Source organism: Paramormyrops kingsleyae, chromosome 18 (genome assembly GCF_048594095.1).
Source record: "Paramormyrops kingsleyae isolate MSU_618 chromosome 18, PKINGS_0.4, whole genome shotgun sequence".
NCBI classification, from domain to species: domain Eukaryota; kingdom Metazoa; phylum Chordata; class Actinopteri; order Osteoglossiformes; family Mormyridae; genus Paramormyrops; species Paramormyrops kingsleyae.
In genome coordinates this window covers 25,489,482-25,509,178 of record NC_132814.1, presented here as the reverse complement: position 1 = coordinate 25,509,178, position 19,697 = coordinate 25,489,482, and the positions used below count along the sequence as shown (strand labels likewise).

At 41.9% G+C, this 19,697-nt stretch overlaps 1 protein-coding gene across 3 annotated transcripts in view; it reads left to right on the top strand.

Moving 5' to 3' along the window:
- The window catches only part of LOC111853886 (zinc finger protein 385A-like), a 50,133-nt gene extending 31,482 nt beyond the window's left edge, over nucleotides 1–18,651 (top strand). For 2 of the 3 annotated variants that reach the window (XM_072702204.1, XM_072702206.1), the window contains 5 exons: nucleotides 1,493–1,661; nucleotides 10,253–10,561; nucleotides 14,869–15,053; nucleotides 16,911–17,003; nucleotides 17,565–18,651. In XM_072702204.1, coding sequence (XP_072558305.1) covers nucleotides 1,493–1,661; nucleotides 10,253–10,561; nucleotides 14,869–15,053; nucleotides 16,911–17,003; nucleotides 17,565–17,813 — 1,005 coding nt within the window. In that variant the 3' untranslated portion in view covers nucleotides 17,814–18,651. The remainder of the gene's footprint in view (nucleotides 1–1,492; nucleotides 1,662–10,252; nucleotides 10,562–14,868; nucleotides 15,054–16,910; nucleotides 17,004–17,564) is intronic. The other variant, XM_072702205.1, reaches the window with a different exon arrangement.
- Nucleotides 18,652–19,697: the final 1,046 nt, after the last annotated feature.

Genomic DNA, 19,697 nt, shown 5'->3' with positions numbered 1-19,697 from the left:
AAAAATCAACAATACATCAATAACACAGCATAATAAAAACATTTCCCATTGATATAATTCTATGAATGGATTGATGGTTTGATGGATTATTCTTAAAGGCAGGTTGTGGCACTTTAAAATAACACTTGACAAAACCAGATCAGTACTTACTCTCCCTGCCAGGAAGCAAAGATTTTACACTTGGATCCCAAGGGCCTCATTTAACGGTGTTTCTTTTTGTTTTATTCTTTGTAGACTAACCTCAGATTAAGCACCGTGGCAGCTGGAGAGTATAGAGTTTCTGTCTTGTCCTCCTCTGCAGCATATCACTACGCCAGGGGTCACTTATAGGGTCATTCATTGTCCTACGATAGTGGGCTGAGGTGTGAATACTGCTCTGATTTAGTCATTTTCCTATCATTAGCTGATTTACAACAAACAGCAGTTTTAATACCTGCTCAAATAGAATAATCTCAGCTACTGCATTCTTCCCCCTGGTCCTTAATTAAAGAGCGATCCTCTACTAATAAACAGCTATGTCAGTATCCAGTGCCCCTCCGACCCTCAACCCTCTGTCACGTAACCAACACAATGGCTGCTTTTTGTATCCGTCATCAGAGGCATCACTAGGGCCGTTTTAGGGGTGCGTTAGTCTCCCTAAAACGTTCTTTAGGTCCACCCCCAAAATAAATGTACACTAATTAGTTTAAACAGTGTGTTCTCATTCGCTGTCATTAAAATCACACTCCCTAGTAAAGCCTTAAGCCCCTTTTCATAAATCTCTAGTGACACTCCTGTCCAAGATCATTTAGGCCAAGAAAATGAGCTTGTACCACAGTCATCTGCCAAAACAAAACACGGTATCTGTTCTTGTCTTTAGTAGTGATGACTGTGCATTTAATGAGTACAGCACACAAGCATTTTTGAGTTAATTTGTTTTGGCGTTAGTCATCACCCATTGCTGGCATGCCAGCTGGTTATCATTATACTGTACTATTAATATACCAACTATACCCTCTGTCTTAATGCATAGTACAGGGATTGGAGGCTGTACGATATTCCTGATTGGGGGGGGGCGGGGAGCATCCTGGCAGGATTGTGATCAGTTCCTTGAAAAGTTCCTTGTTTGCTTGCACAATAAATGGTTGCTGTTTTATATCATCCCCAATTATCTGGTCTAGACCCTGTTGTTTACAGCACTTGCACAACACCCACACTGGTGTTACGTTTGATTCCTTTTTTAACTACACTGGTACAGTGCTGCTACTGCGATCCAACCCAGAGAAGATACCTGTTCCCCGTCTGACACGGTTGTTCACTATGCAGTGCAACTATCCTCTGAGAATCCAGTTCCAGTTTTGCACAGGCATATTCGGTTAATGCTTGGATGGCCAATGCAGTTGCGTTCAGTGTGTCAGCATGACAGTAATCATCAATGTCACAGCACCTTCCACACCTCACACGACACGCTGAGCCAAACCCCTAAGCATCAGCCTTTCCCCCTCACTCACAGAGCCAAGCAGAGGCCCATTACAAGGGAAACCGGCATGCGAGGCGAGTCAAGGGCATAGAGACGTCTAAAAGCCGACCCCAGGAGACCAGCAAGACCCCCCCGGCTCCTGTCACCTCCCCATCTCCATCAGGGGCCCTGCCTGCGGCCCCTGACAGCCCAAACATCTCAGGTGAGCATGACACCCAATCGACAGGTCAGGGGACTTCAAAGCCTTTTAAACAGATCTATTACCCCAGGATCTGCAAACCTCAACTTCACTAATTCTGAGCTTTTCACATGAAACTACATCAGCAGTTTTTCTTTTTCTGTTTGCTTCAATATATAAAGCTTATTGTCAAAATAATTTGTATGACTTGACCTGTGTGCCAAATAAAATAATCCTTCCCTTTAATTTCTAATAGTTTTGTAGAAACAAGAACTTCAAATTATAATAAAATGCGCAATCTGTTAAAGACAAAATGCAGTTGTTCCCAGAGCGTTTTTATATGCATTTCCAAGCAAGTGTTTCGCCTCACATTCGTGTGGAATATCTGGCCATTTCGTCTTGGCTGTTTGTCCATCACATTCCTTTGGGATGTAGATACTAGAATACAGATGGTTGAAGTTTATGAGTCAATCAACTAACTCTAATGAGAAGCAGGCCGCTCCATTTACAGGGAAGGAGCACGGGAATAGAGATGGACCCAGGCCAACATGTCAGCATGGCTTCAGCCAGTACTCAGCATCTATAAACACTGGAGAGAAGATAAATGATAGAACCGTTCTACAGAACTAACAAAGAAGATCAATGGGGAAAAGAGCGGAGGTGGATAGTTCAGTTCCAGAAAGTAAAAATCCAGACCAAGACTTTGTTTCAACCAACCAGTTGAGTACTCTACCAATGTGACTCTTTACGCTCAATTGGTTGGTTGAAACAAAAAACTTGGCCTGGACTTTTACTGGTCACACTTTACTTATGTTTGTTAATGTTTATTTATTTATAGAGCACTTTTAAACAACAGGAGTTGAATCCAAAATGCTGTACAGACAATATACCATTAAAAACAACATGAAATGGCAAAACAATGTAGCAACAGCAATTTAAAAGACAATAAAAGAAATGAATAAACAAAAACACTAAGATACTTAAAAACAGTGACAATTGGTAATCAAGCAACTCTCAAACTGAATTAAAAGCTAAGCAATAAAAGTGTGTTTTTAGAAGAGACTTAGAAACAGGCAGCGAGGGGCCCTTCTAACATTCAGTGGTAAGCCACTCCACAGTTTAGGGGCCAGGACATAAAAGACCTGGCCCCCGCTCTGTTTTAGCGTAGACTTTCTAGCGGTCAACAAAAACAGGTTAGCAGAGCTAGCTGGGGTATAAGGAGTAATCATGTCAGTAAGGTAACTAGGAGCAAGTCCTCTAATAGCTTTAAAGGTGAACAGGAGAATCTTGTACTTTATCCAAAACTGTATCAGAAGCCAGTGGAGGGATGCAAATACTGGTTTGATGTGGGCATGCCTCTTAGTGCCTGTTAAGAGATGTGCTGCAACATTCTGTACCAGCTGCAGGTGGGAGAGAGAAGCTTGGCTGACCCCTGCATACTGGGCGTTACAGTAATCAAGCCAAGATAAAATAAAGGCGTGTATAGCTTTTGCAAAATCACCAATTGATAAGACGGGCTTGACTTTGGATTAAAGTCTTAATTGAAAGAAGCTCGACTTTATCACTGAGCTGATCTGTTTGCCTATTTTAAAATTGGTATCCATAAACACGCCCAAATTCTTTGCGGAGGACTTAATAAAAGGTTCCGAGGACCTCGGTTTTACTCTCATTGAAGTTTAAAGAATTTAAACTTTGTTGTCCTCCAGACAGTCCAGCAATGGTTTTAAAAAGTTGGTGTCTTTCCATTTCAAAGCTGAGTAGACTTAGGTGTTGTCTGCATAACAATGAAAAGAAATGCCATGTTTTCTTACAATAGGGTCCTAGGGGAAGCATGTACAGAGAAAAAAGGATATGTCCCAGGATAGATCCTTGGGGGACTCCACAGTGTCACCTACGCTGACAGAAACAATTCTGTCAGGCATGTAAAATTTAAACCACTCCAATGTGATGCCTTTAATGCCCACAATATGCTTCAGACAGCAGATGAGTATGTTGTGATCAGCTGTATCAAATGCTGCAGTCAGATCTAAAAGAATCAAGATAGCATGATCACCACAATCAGTGAAAATGTTCAAGAATACTGTGCCTGTCCAGATAAGATTGCAATTGTAAAAGAACAAGTTTTTCTAGAAATTTGGACAGAATTAGGAGCTTGGAAATTGGTCTGAAATTTGAGTCAGATTTTTTTAATCAAAGGTTGCACAGTAGCATGTTTAAATTGCTCTGGAACAAAACCTGCAGCCAGACTACTATTCATAACTGCTTGGATGCTTGGTCCAATAGTCTCAAAAGTCTCTATAAGTTGGCAAGGTTGAACAGCATCTATGGCGCCGGCTGATAATTTCATATGCGGAATGATTTCCTCAGGAAGAGGAAGAGACACCGGTTCAAACCGGCTAAAGGGCTGAGCGGGAAACAGCGGTTGATGGGTCATAGGAAGGGAGTAAGTGCTCTAATGTTAGCAATCTTACCCACAAAAAAATTGCAGAAACTTCTAAAATGTGTTATGGGAGGCCTCTAAACAGTGGGCTTGTGTGGGATGAAGCGCAGTGTTTATGGTACTAAAATGAACACCAGGTTTATGACAATTCTTTGAAACAATGTCAGAGAAATATCTAGTCTTTTCAGTTTTGTCAGTTTTCTGATACCTGCCCCAGCTTTCCTTTAGTATATCGCAAGACACTTGCAGCTTATTTTTCTATCCACTTTGGCTCAGCCCTCTTGCATTCTGAGTGGTGTCATTCAGCCAGGGTTCAGTTTAGGTTTAAGACACAGGGTTTTAAAGGGAGTAACAGTGTCCAATATATTTTGGGGGGTTCAAAAGCAACTCAGTATTTTTAAAAGCGACAGAAAAGTATGCAGCGGTGGAGGAACTAATCATCCAACGGCGATGTACTGGAACGCTCGGCTTAGTGATATAACAGGGCGGAGAAATCTCAAATGAAACAGCCATATGATCAGAGAACATTGAATCACACATGTCAATATGTAGTAGTATATGTTTACTTAATGCATTAATTAACCACTAACCAGTAAGTATTAGTTAAGTACTGATCCCATGCTTTATTTATCATTTATCAATCATGACAGTTCATGTATTCCATTCAGGCACCAACAGTTAACTAATTAGTTAATAATGGTAAGACCACTTGAGGGGACAAAAGTTTCTTAATTCATTTACTGCTCAAGAACAAGTTATGAACTAATATAGGTTTCCCCATGAAATACATGAGCTGCCATGGTTGATTAATGATGAATGAACATGGGATCAGTACTTAACAAACACTTAGTTACTGGTTAATTAATGCCTTAATTAAGCATGTACTACTACGTTACTCATGCCCCCTCAAGTAAAGTGTTACCCTTTTACTTTCTGGACCTGAACTGTCTACCTCTGAAAAAGCTTTGTTTATAGCTGTTGCGTATCAGTGGCCTGAGACTAGGATGACTGAAAGGTGCTGCCCAGTGTACCGAGTGCAGAAAAATCTTCATTGCGTCAGATTGAAAGACAGGCTAAGAAGGAGGAAGGGACCGTGCTTAGGGGACGGGAGCCTTGCAATGGTAAAGGCAGCTGCCAGGTTACGAACGAGATACTCCCATAAGTCGGGATAATAATAACACAGTAATATTATTATACAGTAATAATAAAAGTAACTACACGTGGTACTGTACTGTACCTCGAGCCGACCAACCACTGATGTCCAATGTTTTCATGAGCATCACAAAGTAGTGTGCACGTTCATTATTATGAACCATTATATGTAACCTGAATTTTAATATAATAGGCTTTATGGCACTCTGTTCATATGTACGAGTTGTCCATAAGTCAGACGTTCTTACCTAGGGACTGCCTGTATTTAAAAATGCATGATGTACATATAGTATGTATGAAGCTGTATTCAGTTTAGCACTGTGAGATTAAAATAAAAAAAAATTAAAAGTGGTCTGGAACATCTTGTCACCTGTGAGGTCAGAACATCCCTTTGTCCACCACCCATCCTCTATATGTCAAGTACCAATTCCAGTTTTTGAGCAGCTCTTAACAAACCCTTGAGTGAGAGTAGTGCTGTTAAGATCATAACGACTTTCAGGAAAAGGTTACATGTTTATCTTGGCATGTGGTCATGGAAAACTTTAGTGACCACTGAAAGAACCTCTGAAAATAGAAGGAGATATCTGAGAAACATCTTTTAAGGAATCAAAGTCAATCAAATCAAAACGTGAGAGAATCATGAAGAATGAGAATCATGAAATTTTGGGTCGATTGCAGTTTAACGGGAAAGGAAGTCAATGTTTAAGAGCAAGAAACCTGCACCGCTGGTCTGAAGGACCGGAGACTTGCTAAGGACCACATGGGATATGGCTATTGCAGAAGTGTCATCAGTGATCTTTCAGGTAGTGGCCACATGAAGCAACAATTTAGCACCTGGATTCATGGTCTGAAGGATTCAGGTTTAGATTCAGTGTTGTGGCACATAGATACTTAACCTAACCAACAGGCAGATTTAAAAATGCTGAATAGCACAAAGCTCAATAAAACAAGAGGAGTGATGGAACCAAATATGGGTGAAATGTTCTTTGAAAAGTATTCTCCATAGCTGTACTCTGAAGAAAACATATTACTGCGCAAACCAACAGTGTTAAAAGCCAAATTACTCTTGGTGATGGGATGAATCTCATTACTAATTACCTTATATGGTACAGGGGGTATTAGATTATCATCAGTTTACCAGGTTCACTCTAACCCAGCTCTATTTTTTTACCATATTTCCAGTTTATAACATTAAAAATAAGAAATTACTGAAAGTCTGCAGTATATATCAAAAGAGCCTTCAATGGGCAGTGAGAAGTAGTGTGCTTTGGTCTGAATGTGACATCAGGCACGAGGGAGGGGACACCATTTCCTGTCCGATCGCTTCCCTTGAGATGGCTTTCCCTACCCCTGCCTCTACTCCCTTGTTACTGGTTCATGTATTTAATAAAGCTTGCTGTTTTGACATTTTCCTGTGTTTCTGGTCTCCAAAACAAAACTCTGACTTGACCTGTGGGAGTTTCCAGCTGCTCTGCTGGGGGGAGATGGGAGCCTGTGTGGGTGGGGGGGCAGCTTTGGCTACAGTTCAACAAGCTCTAGTTTCGCTGGGAGTGGTGGGCCATGCGTGTCATACGGAGACAGGCAGAGTAAGGCCTCGTGCTTCATGCTGTAGCACGTTTAATGTTTGCTGGATGTTTGCTGATTTACTCACAATGTTTGTCTAATACATCTGAGACAAAACACTTCGGTCAACACGCCAGTGCTGGGTGTGTCAGCTTTGTACAGTCACTGGCTGCACAAAACACAAAATGTTCTGTTTTACATATTACATATAATACGTCTATATATAGAATTTGCTCAGTTAAACAATGCATGATGAGATGTCTACATAATAATGTAAACCAGATCTATTACTCAAAAATAACAAACTGTTCTGTGCTTTTAACATATCTGTGTGTCTGTCTGTGTAGCTTTACAAATGTTCAGTTTTATACTGTATATACAGGCTTTCACAACGTTGGCTTTGTTGCGGCTGCTTGGTTGATGGAGGCACTTTATTGGATTAAAATTATAATTGTTGAAAACAAAACATGCTGTGACTGTAGGCCAAACATTTTATTTATATAAGCTTCAGTTCATTTTATGGATTATAGTAATGAATTAACATGGTGCTCAGCATTTTAGTCATGTAAAGCCAAGAGTGAAATTGGCTGAGTTTTTAAACAATTATAAACCAACTCTGTCCTTATCGCTTTTTTCTCCTCACTGATATTCTTGTGGTGTACCGTAGGTTTCATTTTTATAAAGATAAAAATATACAGGCAGTCCCCAGGTTAAGAATGTCCGGCTTACGGAATATTCTTACTTACAAACAGACCGCCATATAACCTATCGTATTCAAAATTTGGGTTAAATACAATGGCTTGTAATAATGAGCATACGCACTACTGTAATAACGAGCATACGCACTACTGTAATAACGAGCATACGCACTACTGTAATAATGAGCATGCGCACTACTGTAATAACGAGCATGCGCACTACTGTAATAACGAGCATACGCACGACTGTAATAACGAGCATACGCACTACTGTAATAACGAGCATAAGCACTACTGTAATAACGAGCATACGCACTACTGTAATAAAGAGCATGCACACTACTGTAATAACGAGCATGCGCACTACTGTAATAATGAGCATACGCACTACTGTAATAACGAGCATACGCACTACTGTAATAATGAGCATACGCACGACTGTAATAACAAGCATAAGCACTACTGTAATAACGAGCATACGCACTACTGTAATAAAGAGCATGCACACTACTGTAATAACGAGCATGCGCACTACTGTAATAACGAGCATACGCACTACTGTAATAAAGAGCATGCACACTACTGTAATAACGAGCATACGCACTACTGTAATAACGAGCATAAGCACTACTGTAACTTTGTGACGCACCTGAAAACATTATGCGGCTTCAGCAGTTTGTCAGCTCAAGGCACAGTACAGTACCGTATGCAGGCACTTTTAATATTACTCTATAATGATAATTATTATTATTTATTGTATTATTATTTTCCTATTCACTTACAAATTCAACTTAAAGACAAGAGTTAGGGAATGGATCTCCTTCATCACCCCAGGACTGCCTGTATATACTGTCTCCCAAAATTCATCCGTCTTCACACCATTCTTCCTGGTAAGCGTCACAGTTTCCACCAAAATTATGTGCATTAAATGGTTTGGGTCATATATTTTTATAATTTCAAACAATTAATTTAATTAAATTTTGAGTTTTTTAGAGTTGTCATACAACAAAGTATCAAATAGAGCTCCACCCTTCATCTATAAGATTTTCTTTAACTGAGGTACAAGTATTACTAAGCGCTCAGTGATGGATAATAACATGTGGGTGTATAACCTAAATGTGGGTGTATAACCTAAATGTGGGTGTATAACCTAAATCAGGGTGTATAACCTAAATGAGGGTGTATAACCTAAATGTGGGTGTATAACTTGAGGCCCCAGGATTCAGCTTTCAAACCTTGTTTAAATAGGCAAACCCAACTCTCTTTGATGACTCCCAGTAAGGCCACTCCTATCTGCGAAGTCTGGCAGGATATGCTCTATAATAAGTGCTTCTGCTGAAACATGAGACCAGCATACATTGGGTGTTCATTAATTCTTATCTTTAACTGCAAATGGTACATTGATTTGACTCTCCAGATCAGTGTTTCACAATCCAGTCCTCTGGGACCCACATTCAGTCCATGTTTTTGCTCCCTCCGAGCTCCCCGCCAAACAGTCCATGTTTTTGCTCCCTCCGAGCTCCCTGCCAAACAGTCCATGTTTTTGCTCCCTCCGAGCTCCCCGCCAAACAGTCCATGTTTTTGCTCCCTCCGAGCTCCCCGCCAAACAGTCCATGTTTTTGCTCCCTCCGAGCTCCCCGCCAAACAGTCCATGTTTTTGCTCCCCTCCAGGATTGGGAAACACTGCTCTAGGTTTTAGCCTTTTCCTTAGTCTTTTCTTAATGACATTACATTACATTGTGTCTGTCTACCCTTTCTTTTGACAAGTCTGGCACATTGATTATCATGTTATTGAAGTAACCTTGAGTCATTGAAATTGTGGCAGCAAGATGTTCAGCTGAAAAATATTCTATTTTCTATTAAGCTGTGATTCTACAGTACTGTGTACAGTGACATACGGATTAGTCAGATATGGTGGGATAGTAGTTAAATCAAAAAATACACTGCTGTATGGTTCTTGAGGTGACTTTAGGAGAGGTTTCTAAATGGCTCTTAAATGCCTGACACACTTTGACAGATAATATAATTTTACACCAGTATGAAGATCATTTTAACATCATTTTCTAGACTGGCCAGACACATAGAAGGAGGCACCGAGGCGGAGAGCCTATAGAATAAACATTGCGGGGAGTAGGTAGCTCTTTTGATTTCAGCTGATGCAATTCCTATCTGATTAGGCAGAACTGCCAACAATTATGTGTAACTGGTCTGTCAAAGTTTTGTCAAATGTGTCCACAGGAGGTAGTGTCAGCTTTAATGGTTTCAGTACTATATAGAACTATTTGCCAGTGTCAGTTGTTTTGCGTGGACTAAATTGTAATCATTTGGCAGGCAGCCGTAACCTATTAATAATCATATAAAATGAGTGCTGATAATCATATAAAATGACTGCAGATGAGCCCATCCATCCATCCATCCATCCATCCATCCATCGTCCATTGCTTATCTTGGTTGGGGTTAAAGAGGCAGCAGTCTGAGCAAGGATGCCCAGACCTCCCTCTCCCCAGCCACCTCCTCCAGCTCCTCTGGGTGAATCCCAATGCGTTCCCAGGACAGCTGAGAGGTATAATCTCCCCAGTGTGTCCTGGGTCTGCCCCGGGGGCCTCCCGGTTGGACGTGCCCAAAGTACCTCCGCAGGGAGGGACCAAGGAGGCCATCCTAACCAGATGTCTGAACCATTCAGAAATATTCTTTGTCCTATAGGTGAATCATTAGATGGTGTATTTAAGATGTATTTTGTCTGTCCCTCTTTTGTGTTTCAGAGAAATCCTCCCCCCTCCCATCATTACATGGGGCAGATTCTCTCCCCTGCCCCCTACCTCTGCCTGCCCCTCTCAGCCCAGATCCTCCTGTGCTCCAGCTCTCTGCACACCTGAACCCTTCTGCTAAGCCTCTGTCACCGTGCTCATCCTCCCCCCCCCTTGGCTGCGGCGGCACTCGCTCTGACCAGCCGGCCCCGGGTCCTGCTGGGGCCCCTGAGTCTGAGGAGGACAAGGCCAAGAAACTGCTGTACTGCTCGCTGTGCAAGGTGGCTGTCAACTCGCTGTCCCAGCTGGAGGCACACAATAAGGGTGAGATCACTTTCACACTCACGCTCACTCACAAGCATTCACACACACACACACAAACACGCTCACTCACAAGCATTCACACACACACACACACACTCACTCACAAGCATTCACACGTGCATGTAGACCAAGGTTATTATCGTTAGGGAATACTGAAACGAAAATGATAAAAGCATTTTGTTCATCAAAATTTAAACTAAACTGCAAGTGAGACATGAAAACAAAACTGAAATTCCAAAAACTAACTGAAATTAAAAATGAGTAGGAATGAAAATATGTTGTTTCTATTTTTAACTTTCTGAGTTTAAGAGCCTGCTAATAAACTACGAGCTACCCTACTCTAAACAATCAATAGTGAATACAGGCTATGATAAGAGTCTCAAATAGACAAGATTACGTATCCCCTTGCTAGATTAAATCATGCTTCAGGTGAAGAGATTAGATTTCGGATGAGCCTATAGATGTCCAGTAGCTCCCTGGGTTACAATGGGGTTACGTTCCGATAAACCTGTCATAAGGCAAAAATACTGTAAGGAGAACAAGCATTTTAATACAATACACATGACATAACAAGCATCGTAGCTTAGTCTAGCCTACCTTAAATATGCTTAGAACGAAAAGCAACGAAAACCAGCCGGCGCTCGGTGCCAAGGTGGCGTTGTGCCAGCAGAGGGCAGTGCCGCTCTCCCCACTGACATACAGTGGGGCAAAAAGAACGCAACCTTAGTCATACGGTACTTTGCTGGATCTAATCCACACTGTTTCATTGCAGTGGACTGACATGCTAACACAAATGGCTGCTCTGGCAAAGCCACGACCTGTTCATTTATAGGAATAGCCCTGAAAGTGCTTCAGAAGACAGAGTCATTCATTTTGCACATTGTTTTTGGCTGGATGGACCAGGGCCCCGGACTCTGGGGTCTCCCACGAGCTCCATGCTCACTACAACTCTGCACTGGAAAAGTGGTCGCAGAAATAGATGGATGGAAGACTTGTTTCAGTTCTGCTAATGTGTTAAGGCACTCTGGCCTGGCAATTTATGCAGAGCACTCCATAAAAATCAGCTGAATTGAAGCTGAATTGAAGCTGAATTGAAGCTGAATTGAGCCAAATGGCTATGGGCCCCTTCATCTAAGGCCAGGAAGTGTCCCTGCCAAATTCTGTCTTCTTGCATCCTTATTTGAATCTTCTTTGAATTAAATGACATCCAGATAAGCAGCATCATACACCTTCCAGACAGCCATTTAAATAGAATTATGAGACTATTTGACCGCAGAGTTAAGCCTGGGGACAGTTTTTGTCGTTGCGGCATCACAGGAGTCAGTGCTTACTGGATCCCCTGGATAGCAGCTCTTTAACATGTGCAGATACGTGCCAGGGGGTCTGGTGTGTAACCATGGCAGCAGCCACAAGAAGCAGCCTTGAGATCCCTTGAGATCTTGAGATTGGTCTGCTAACAGAGCTGCAGAACAATGGTTCACATTCGGAATGCTACAGAAATTAAGTTTTGAATTATCTCAGGATGTCAATTTACTCTACAACCTGTTGTGGCAAGCAAAATTAATTAGGACTCAAGGTGTAACCATGTTGATGTGAGGCCCATACCACCAAACAAAGGAGCTCACATAAAACTGGATAAGCACAAGTGATCATCCATCTTCAAGAAGACACACCACAAATCACTCTGCTGCTTGTCCATACTCACCATTTACCAGAGGCAAACTAGTATGTGTGATTGATTTAGAAGTCAGAGGAAGCTCAGAAAATCCTGCAGGAATCGATATCAGTCGCCACCCCCCCACCTGACCACAACCACCACAAAAAAGGACTTTAAAGTCAGAAATAAATCTTAAACTCTACAGACAATCAAGGATAGAAGGAAAGAGAGACAGAGACAGCACAGTGAGAGGAAAACTAAGAAAGGATTATGGGTGAGAGTTAAACAGAGATTTAAGGGGGAATAAAGAAAGAAATTAAAAAGAAGGGAAATTAAGAGACATAAAAGAAAACATTTTTCAATAAAACATTTTACTGCTTGGTTTTCCTACAAAATGATAACCAACCATTCGTTTGACAAACACTATGCCGAGTAGGGTAATGGAATGTCAGTCCATCACGGAGAACACTACAGGTGCATTATATGTGTGCTGCATTTTGTGACTGCAATAACCCTAACTCATCAGCCTGTGCTAGGAAACCGACACAGGACAGGCACGCATACAGCAGGGGTGGGATTCAACCCTTGAGCTCAGGGAACTGTGAGTTATACTGGCTGCTCACTGTCATATTGCAGGTATTAGGAATGTGTGCATTTAGTTTAACATATTTATCCATGACCGAAATCACTGGTTCTGTGCCCGTCCGGATTCATCATTATGTTTGTCAGGGTTTTCATATAATGGCACCTGTGGGTTCTGGAGAAATTACTGGAATTTTTAATTTATTAACAGCACAAACAAAACAGCCCAGCAATCTTGCGAACTACGACACTGCTTATGATCTAAAGTAAAAGAATTATTTAAAGCTCACCCTTCGATTCCCTGATTCCAGGAGGTCACTGTGGAGAAACTAGGGAAAAGGGGAGTATAGCCCATTACTGTAATGGGAATATTGTTTATCTTAAAATCAGCATGGAAACAATAAACATCCCATGGCACCGTGTTCACCTCTGAGTTTAAGCTAAGCGGAACTGTTCTGATGCAATAGAGCACTGTGTCCCTCTAGTGGGAAAACAAACTGCAGTTACATTGTTGTTTTCATAGAACAAAAATGTAGTGCAGTCCAGTACTGGCACAAACGTTCATTGTTTATGTAATTAATAATGATGGGACCTTCTCAGGGAATGAGTCCTTTAGAGGAACTGTACATTCACCATCACATCCCTGCAAAGATTCGTTCTTTACTTTCTTCCACGTGGCCTCAGAAATGTGATTTCCCTCCTTGACCACGGCCACTGAGAGAGGCAGTGAGGCATTCACTCACACACCATTCACTTACCATTCACTCACACACCATTCACTTACCATTCACTCACACACCATTCACTTACCATTCACTTACCATTCACTCACACACCATTCACTTACCATTCACTCACACACCATTCACTCACACACCATTCACTTACCATTCACTCACACACCATTCACTCACACACCATTCACTCACACACCATTCACTTACTCACCATTCACTCACACACCATTCACTTACTGTACTCACCATTCACTCACACACCATTCACTTACTGTACTCACCATTCACTTACTGTACTCACCATTCACTCACACACCATTCACTTACTGTACTCACCATTCACTCACACACCATTCACTTACTGTACTCACCATTCACTCACACACCATTCACTTACTGTACTCACCATTCACTCACACACCATTCACTTACTGTACTCACCATTCACTCACACACCATTCACTTACTGTACTCACCATTCACTCACACCCCATTCACTTACTCACCATTCACTCACACACCATTCACTTACTCACCATTCACTCACACACCATTCACTTACTCACCATTCACTCACACACCATTCACTTACACACCATTCACTCACACACACAAAACACACACACGGGCAATTTGGTAACTCCAATTAACCTCAGCATGTATTTGAACTGTGGGGGGACTGTTTGTTACAGATTGTTACAGACTTAGATGTGAACGAATTTCTGAGATATAATGTCAGATGTGAAGAATAAGACAAAATGTCTTCAGCTTGTCTGTGATTTAATTTCTAACAGTTAGTACCAAGTGACTGAATAGTCTTGTTGTATTTGTTTCATAATAAGCCTTCAGTTTAGTAATTCATAAATGCATAAAATATATGTACAGTGCGCCAAGCGTGTTTATGTCAGCCTCTCACGCGAGTGATCTCACAGTGATCTTTGTATCCCACATTTCTCGCATCATCTTGCTTTGCTCCATTGGCATGATTGCTTCCCTCGTCAATGAGACCAAAGAATTTGATGTGGCCCCGCAGGGGCCTGAGTCCCTAAATCCCTGAATGTGGAAGCGTAGACTGTAACGCCACCAGTGCAGGATCATGGAGAGTCTATAATAGTCCTGGTGACTACAAGATTGAGTGTTTGGAGAAGCTGAATTATAGCATAGATTAATGTGTAAATGGGGAAGGGAGTTCTTTACCCATGTGTTGCTGTGGTGATTTTTTTATTCATTTCAATCTTTTGTAGGTGAACAGCTGACTTGCCTGTTCTGCTAGGGGCCTGGTTTTTTCTGCAACCTCAGGAGTCTCTTTTGTTGTCTGTGTCCCACCTCAGGTACGAAACACAAAACCATCCTGGAGGCTCGGAGTGGCTTAGGCCCCATCAAGGCGTACCCTCGGCTGGGCCCTAAGCCAATCAGTGAGCAGGGAGGGACAGTGACTGACCCCAATACTCAGGAACGCACTTTCCACTGTGAGATCTGCAATGTGAGGGTCAACTCAGAGCTGCAGCTCAAACAGGTGAGAGACACTCGAGTAGAATTCAGTTCATGTAGGAAAACAGGTGTAATAGAAAATTACATACTATATAAATACATACGCTCCTCTACTCATGGATGAGTTACGTTCCGAATGGCCATTCGTAACCTAAAATGTTCGTAAGTCGTTATTCAACATCATTTTAAGGGTATACGCAAGTACAAAGAGCTAGGATGCTGGGAGTACGCACGCTACGCTGCTGCGCGGTGGGAATAATGGCCAGAAGTCGTACTAAGTGGGATTGATGCGCAGAAAAAAAAATTGATGTTGTGGACAGGAAACGGAAGCCCAAGGAACACATTTTGGACTTACAGTCCTCTTTGTGTCTGAAAGTTCATAAGTTGAAGGTTCATAAGTAGAGGAGCATCTGTATATGAATGGACTTGACTGTAAAACCTGCACCGTGACAGACTTATAAGACCAACAACAGATTTAAAATGAAAGATGGATGGATGGATGGATGGATGGATGGATGGATTATTTTTGCCATTAATGTTGCACCAGACTCAGAGAACTTGCTGCAACTTCTGTTATTATCAGAAAGGTAAGTGAACAAAATGGGTATCAACCCAAATTGGACTGTCCCACCCAACTGCCACCAACTGCCCAACTGATGGAAATGAAAAGCAGGCAACCAATCATACACACCTGGTAGGACAGGTGAAAAGCTCAAGTGTGGAGGGAGGGTGAACACAGGAGACAGAAACCATCCAAGAAACAAAAACCAGGAAATGGGAAGCTGGACCCAGCAGGGGGCAGACTAGGAACTGGAAGAACAAACAGAAAATCAAAATCAAATAAGAAACAAATGCCCAGAGGGGCACAATGTGAAAAATATGAAAGAAAGAAATGTTAACTTGCCATAAACAAGCTACACAACTGAGCTGTGATAATGGCTTGTTGTTCTGTTTAAATCACTCCTGGGCATGAAATCAGGTGGGCATGAACTCTGTGGAGTATGTAGATTAGATTATTATGCCTGGTAGGAAATGTGCCAGCGGTTGAGGGGGTCTGTGAAGAGTTGTTTCAAGAATCATAAATAAATAAAGCATTATCCATTCATAATCTTGTTTTTGACCTGGAAACATGTGGTGATCGACAGACTAGTGTACAGGGATGTGTAGACATTAGTCACAGACCTGTCTTCCGCAGTTTTTGAAAACACGTTTTGGAATACCTCTCAAAGCCAAACAAACACATAATTTGCCATGTGGTCAGGCTGTTGTATTCATGCTTTCCTGCAGGTGAGCAAGGCATTCATATAGATGACAACAAATTCAACTTCCCATCTTATGGCTGTCCTCTAATGCTCGCGAATGCTCACATCACGGTCCTTGTGACCACATTCGGAGATAGACGTACCGGGAGCTATATAATGAGAATTTCATTGTTTTCCAGACAAGATGGAGATGTAAAGCCATATGCCACTCATGTGAACCTGTCTTTTGTGTATCAGTGGGTTTTCTGGTTCCGTTTTTTTCTTCTTCACTGGATTCCTGCCACCAGTACTCGAGTTTGTTGTAGTTTCACCTTCAGTTACTAGTTAGCAGAGTCCTGTCCCCAGCTGGGTCTTATTTCCAAGTCCCTGTCTCCTTTGTTCACCCATCCTCCGCACTTGAGTCTATCTCTGCACATTTCATTTTAGATCTGTGTAACCTGTCAGCTTTCCATTTCCCAGAGAGTCCTTTTCCAATAGACATCAGGCGAAAGTGGCGATTTGCTGGGATGACTGTCAGAGTACTAAAACAAGCTGCACCTGGTCCCTTGACTCTGGCGTAATGTGATACACATGGAACCTTCACTCCTCTCTGTCTCCCCCCCCCCCCCCCCCCACTGCAGCACATATCAAGCAGGCGGCACCGGGACGGGGTCGCTGGGAAGCCCAACCCCCTCCTCAGTCGTCACAAAAAACACAGGGTTGCAGACCTCACGGTAATGTTTGCCTGTCCCAAAACCCGTTTATTAATCATTTGGCAACTTAGGCCTGCTTTGGTAAAACTGCATCCTCAACTCCTCTTGTAAAATCATTCAGAAATCAAATGCATTATCATTAAGAACCATTTCCATAAGAATATATATGTGTTATATATATAGAGAGAGATACAAATTTCTCCTTCCACCCATTTTCATTATTGATGTACTGTAATTTCAGTCAGACAGGAAGCACTGTCATCCACATTTGCTCATCGTACACAACAAGCAAAACTTGAACTGTTTCATAGACAGTTTTAGACTCACAGAAACTCAGGAGGAACATGCAGACTTTGATTGTATTGTTAAGGTTGTATACACATCCATAAGCAATGGTTCTTTTTAATAGAAATGGTTAGTTAGCAGGGGTATTGCTTATTTTGAAAAAAAGGGGAAAAAATGAATTATTTTATGATATTTATTGCGAGTTCCATAGTTTTAATGATTAATTTCCCCTTTTCTCTCTCCTTCATGCCAATTTCTCTGGACTCTCCACATTTCTCACGCCTTTTCCTGACTCAGACCTCCCTGTCCTTCTCTAAGGATCTCACCAAAGCTTTGGGGGCTGCCCTTCTGCCCAATCCCCTGGCTCTTGCTGCAGCGATGGCAGCCGCTGCCTCCTCCAATCCCCTGGCACTCCGGGCTGCAGGCCCCGCCCATCATCTCCACCATCATCTGCTGCAGGCCCCGCCCCTCAGCCATGCCGTCCTCCGACCCGCTCCGGGGCCCATTCGCACATCCCATGGGCCAATTCTCTTTTCTCCTTACTGACATGTAAACAAAACACACTCAGTCCCCATTCCTAGCTTGACCACCTCCAAAAGCACACTGTGAAAATCTGAAGCAATGAAAAGAGCATCTCCTTTAAACATATCCAACTGGGGGAAAAGAGAACAAAGAACAGATGCCAGCAAAATGGTGATGCATCCCCCTCTGTCCCTTTTCCTGAACCTGTATACACTCTGAAAGACTCTCTGAGTGATGGACTGCCAGCTCGAGTTTATGCTGGATGGAATTGACATTCCTCCCTGTAAAACATTCTTTCCTGCCTTTCCACTCCCATTACACACTGTGACATGATTAAAGTTGCATATACTACAGACTGATCAGGATACCAAATGTGTACCTTTTCCAGCATACAAGCAAGACTGCAGTTTGCTCTGTACTGTATTCACACCTTTATGTTAGTAGCATTTACCATAGTAAACTTGTGTCTTTGCAACCCTGGCGACCCAAAAAGCCAGAGACCAGATAGACAATAGAAAGCCTTTGTCCCATCAATACTATCTTCTTACTTGGAACCCTGTAAAACATTCTGATGTCCGCAGACTGGTTTACATCATACAAAAATGGGAAGGTGGGGGAGAATCCATCTAACCCCCCAGTACCAGTCTGCAGACCAGTACCTACAGTAAAACACTCACAATGTAAACTGTGTGCAGAATTATTAGGCTACTCCTAAGTAAGTACTACTCCTGGATTTTTTATTTTTTTTTGCGAAAGACTTATAAAAGTGAATTCAGGAATTTTCTTTTGGTCCAAGCAAATTTATGTAGAAGGAAAATGTTACATTAGTCTACCACAAAAAAAATAAAAGAGAAACACTTGATTAATAGTGTATACAGTTATTAGGCAATCAGAAACTTTTTTAAAGTGGATTTTTCTCTCTTCACCATCAACAGATATAATAATAAAAAAGTCTTAGTTCTATGTAAGGAATAATGAATTATTGGGCATCCTGTACGCTCGTGGGAGTTTTACTTACACAAAAATATTCTGAGGGCAGACCGAAAAATGATTGGTTCAGAGAGAAAACCAATCAGATTGTAGAAGAGGTGGGTCCAAGCAACTAGAGGAGGTGGGACCAACCAGTCAGATATCTTGGTCCCACCTTCTCAAATTACTAGGACCTACCTCTTCTACAATGTGATAGGTTGACTCTCTGAACCAATTATTTCTTGTTCTCCCCTCAGAACATTTTTGTGTAAGTAGAACTCCCATGAGCATTCTGTACAGCCCACTTCACCAAGTTTGAGGTCCTGTGTAGCCACTTTCCTTCTCAATGACCATCATAAGCTTGTTGTCCATTGAACCAGTCAAGCTTTAATTTGTCTTTAATAGTAATAATAATTTGCTTATTTATTCTGCACAGAGAAATATCTATGGTTTCCTGTTTTACTCCAAATAGGATGCAATCAGATAAGACACTGAACATGCTCTGTTTTTAAACAGCCCATTCTTAATTAGAGCTTAATCTGGGTTGAAACTATTAAGGGGAAGAGCAGATACACGCAAAATACACACCCACCTAATAATTCTGCATGCGGTGTTTCCTGTATGAACCCGGATTAGTGTCCAGACATCGCTAAATCTTCCCTGTGAGGCAGTGCAACAGTCAGCTGTAAAATCTTACTTTTTTTAGATTGGATTCCAATATTTAAGAGCAACATTTAAAAAAAAAAAAAATGGAGTGTTTTGCAATGCCATCTAACCACAGCCCCATGTGCATTCCTGTAGCTCACCACACCATGGGAAGCTAAGATCCCAGTACTGTGTGTGTGTGTGTGTGTGTGTGTGTGTGTGTGTGTGTGTGAACTTAAGCACAGCTTCAGTGCACTTTTTTATTTCTACCATCTGCTGTAAGGCAAGCCGACC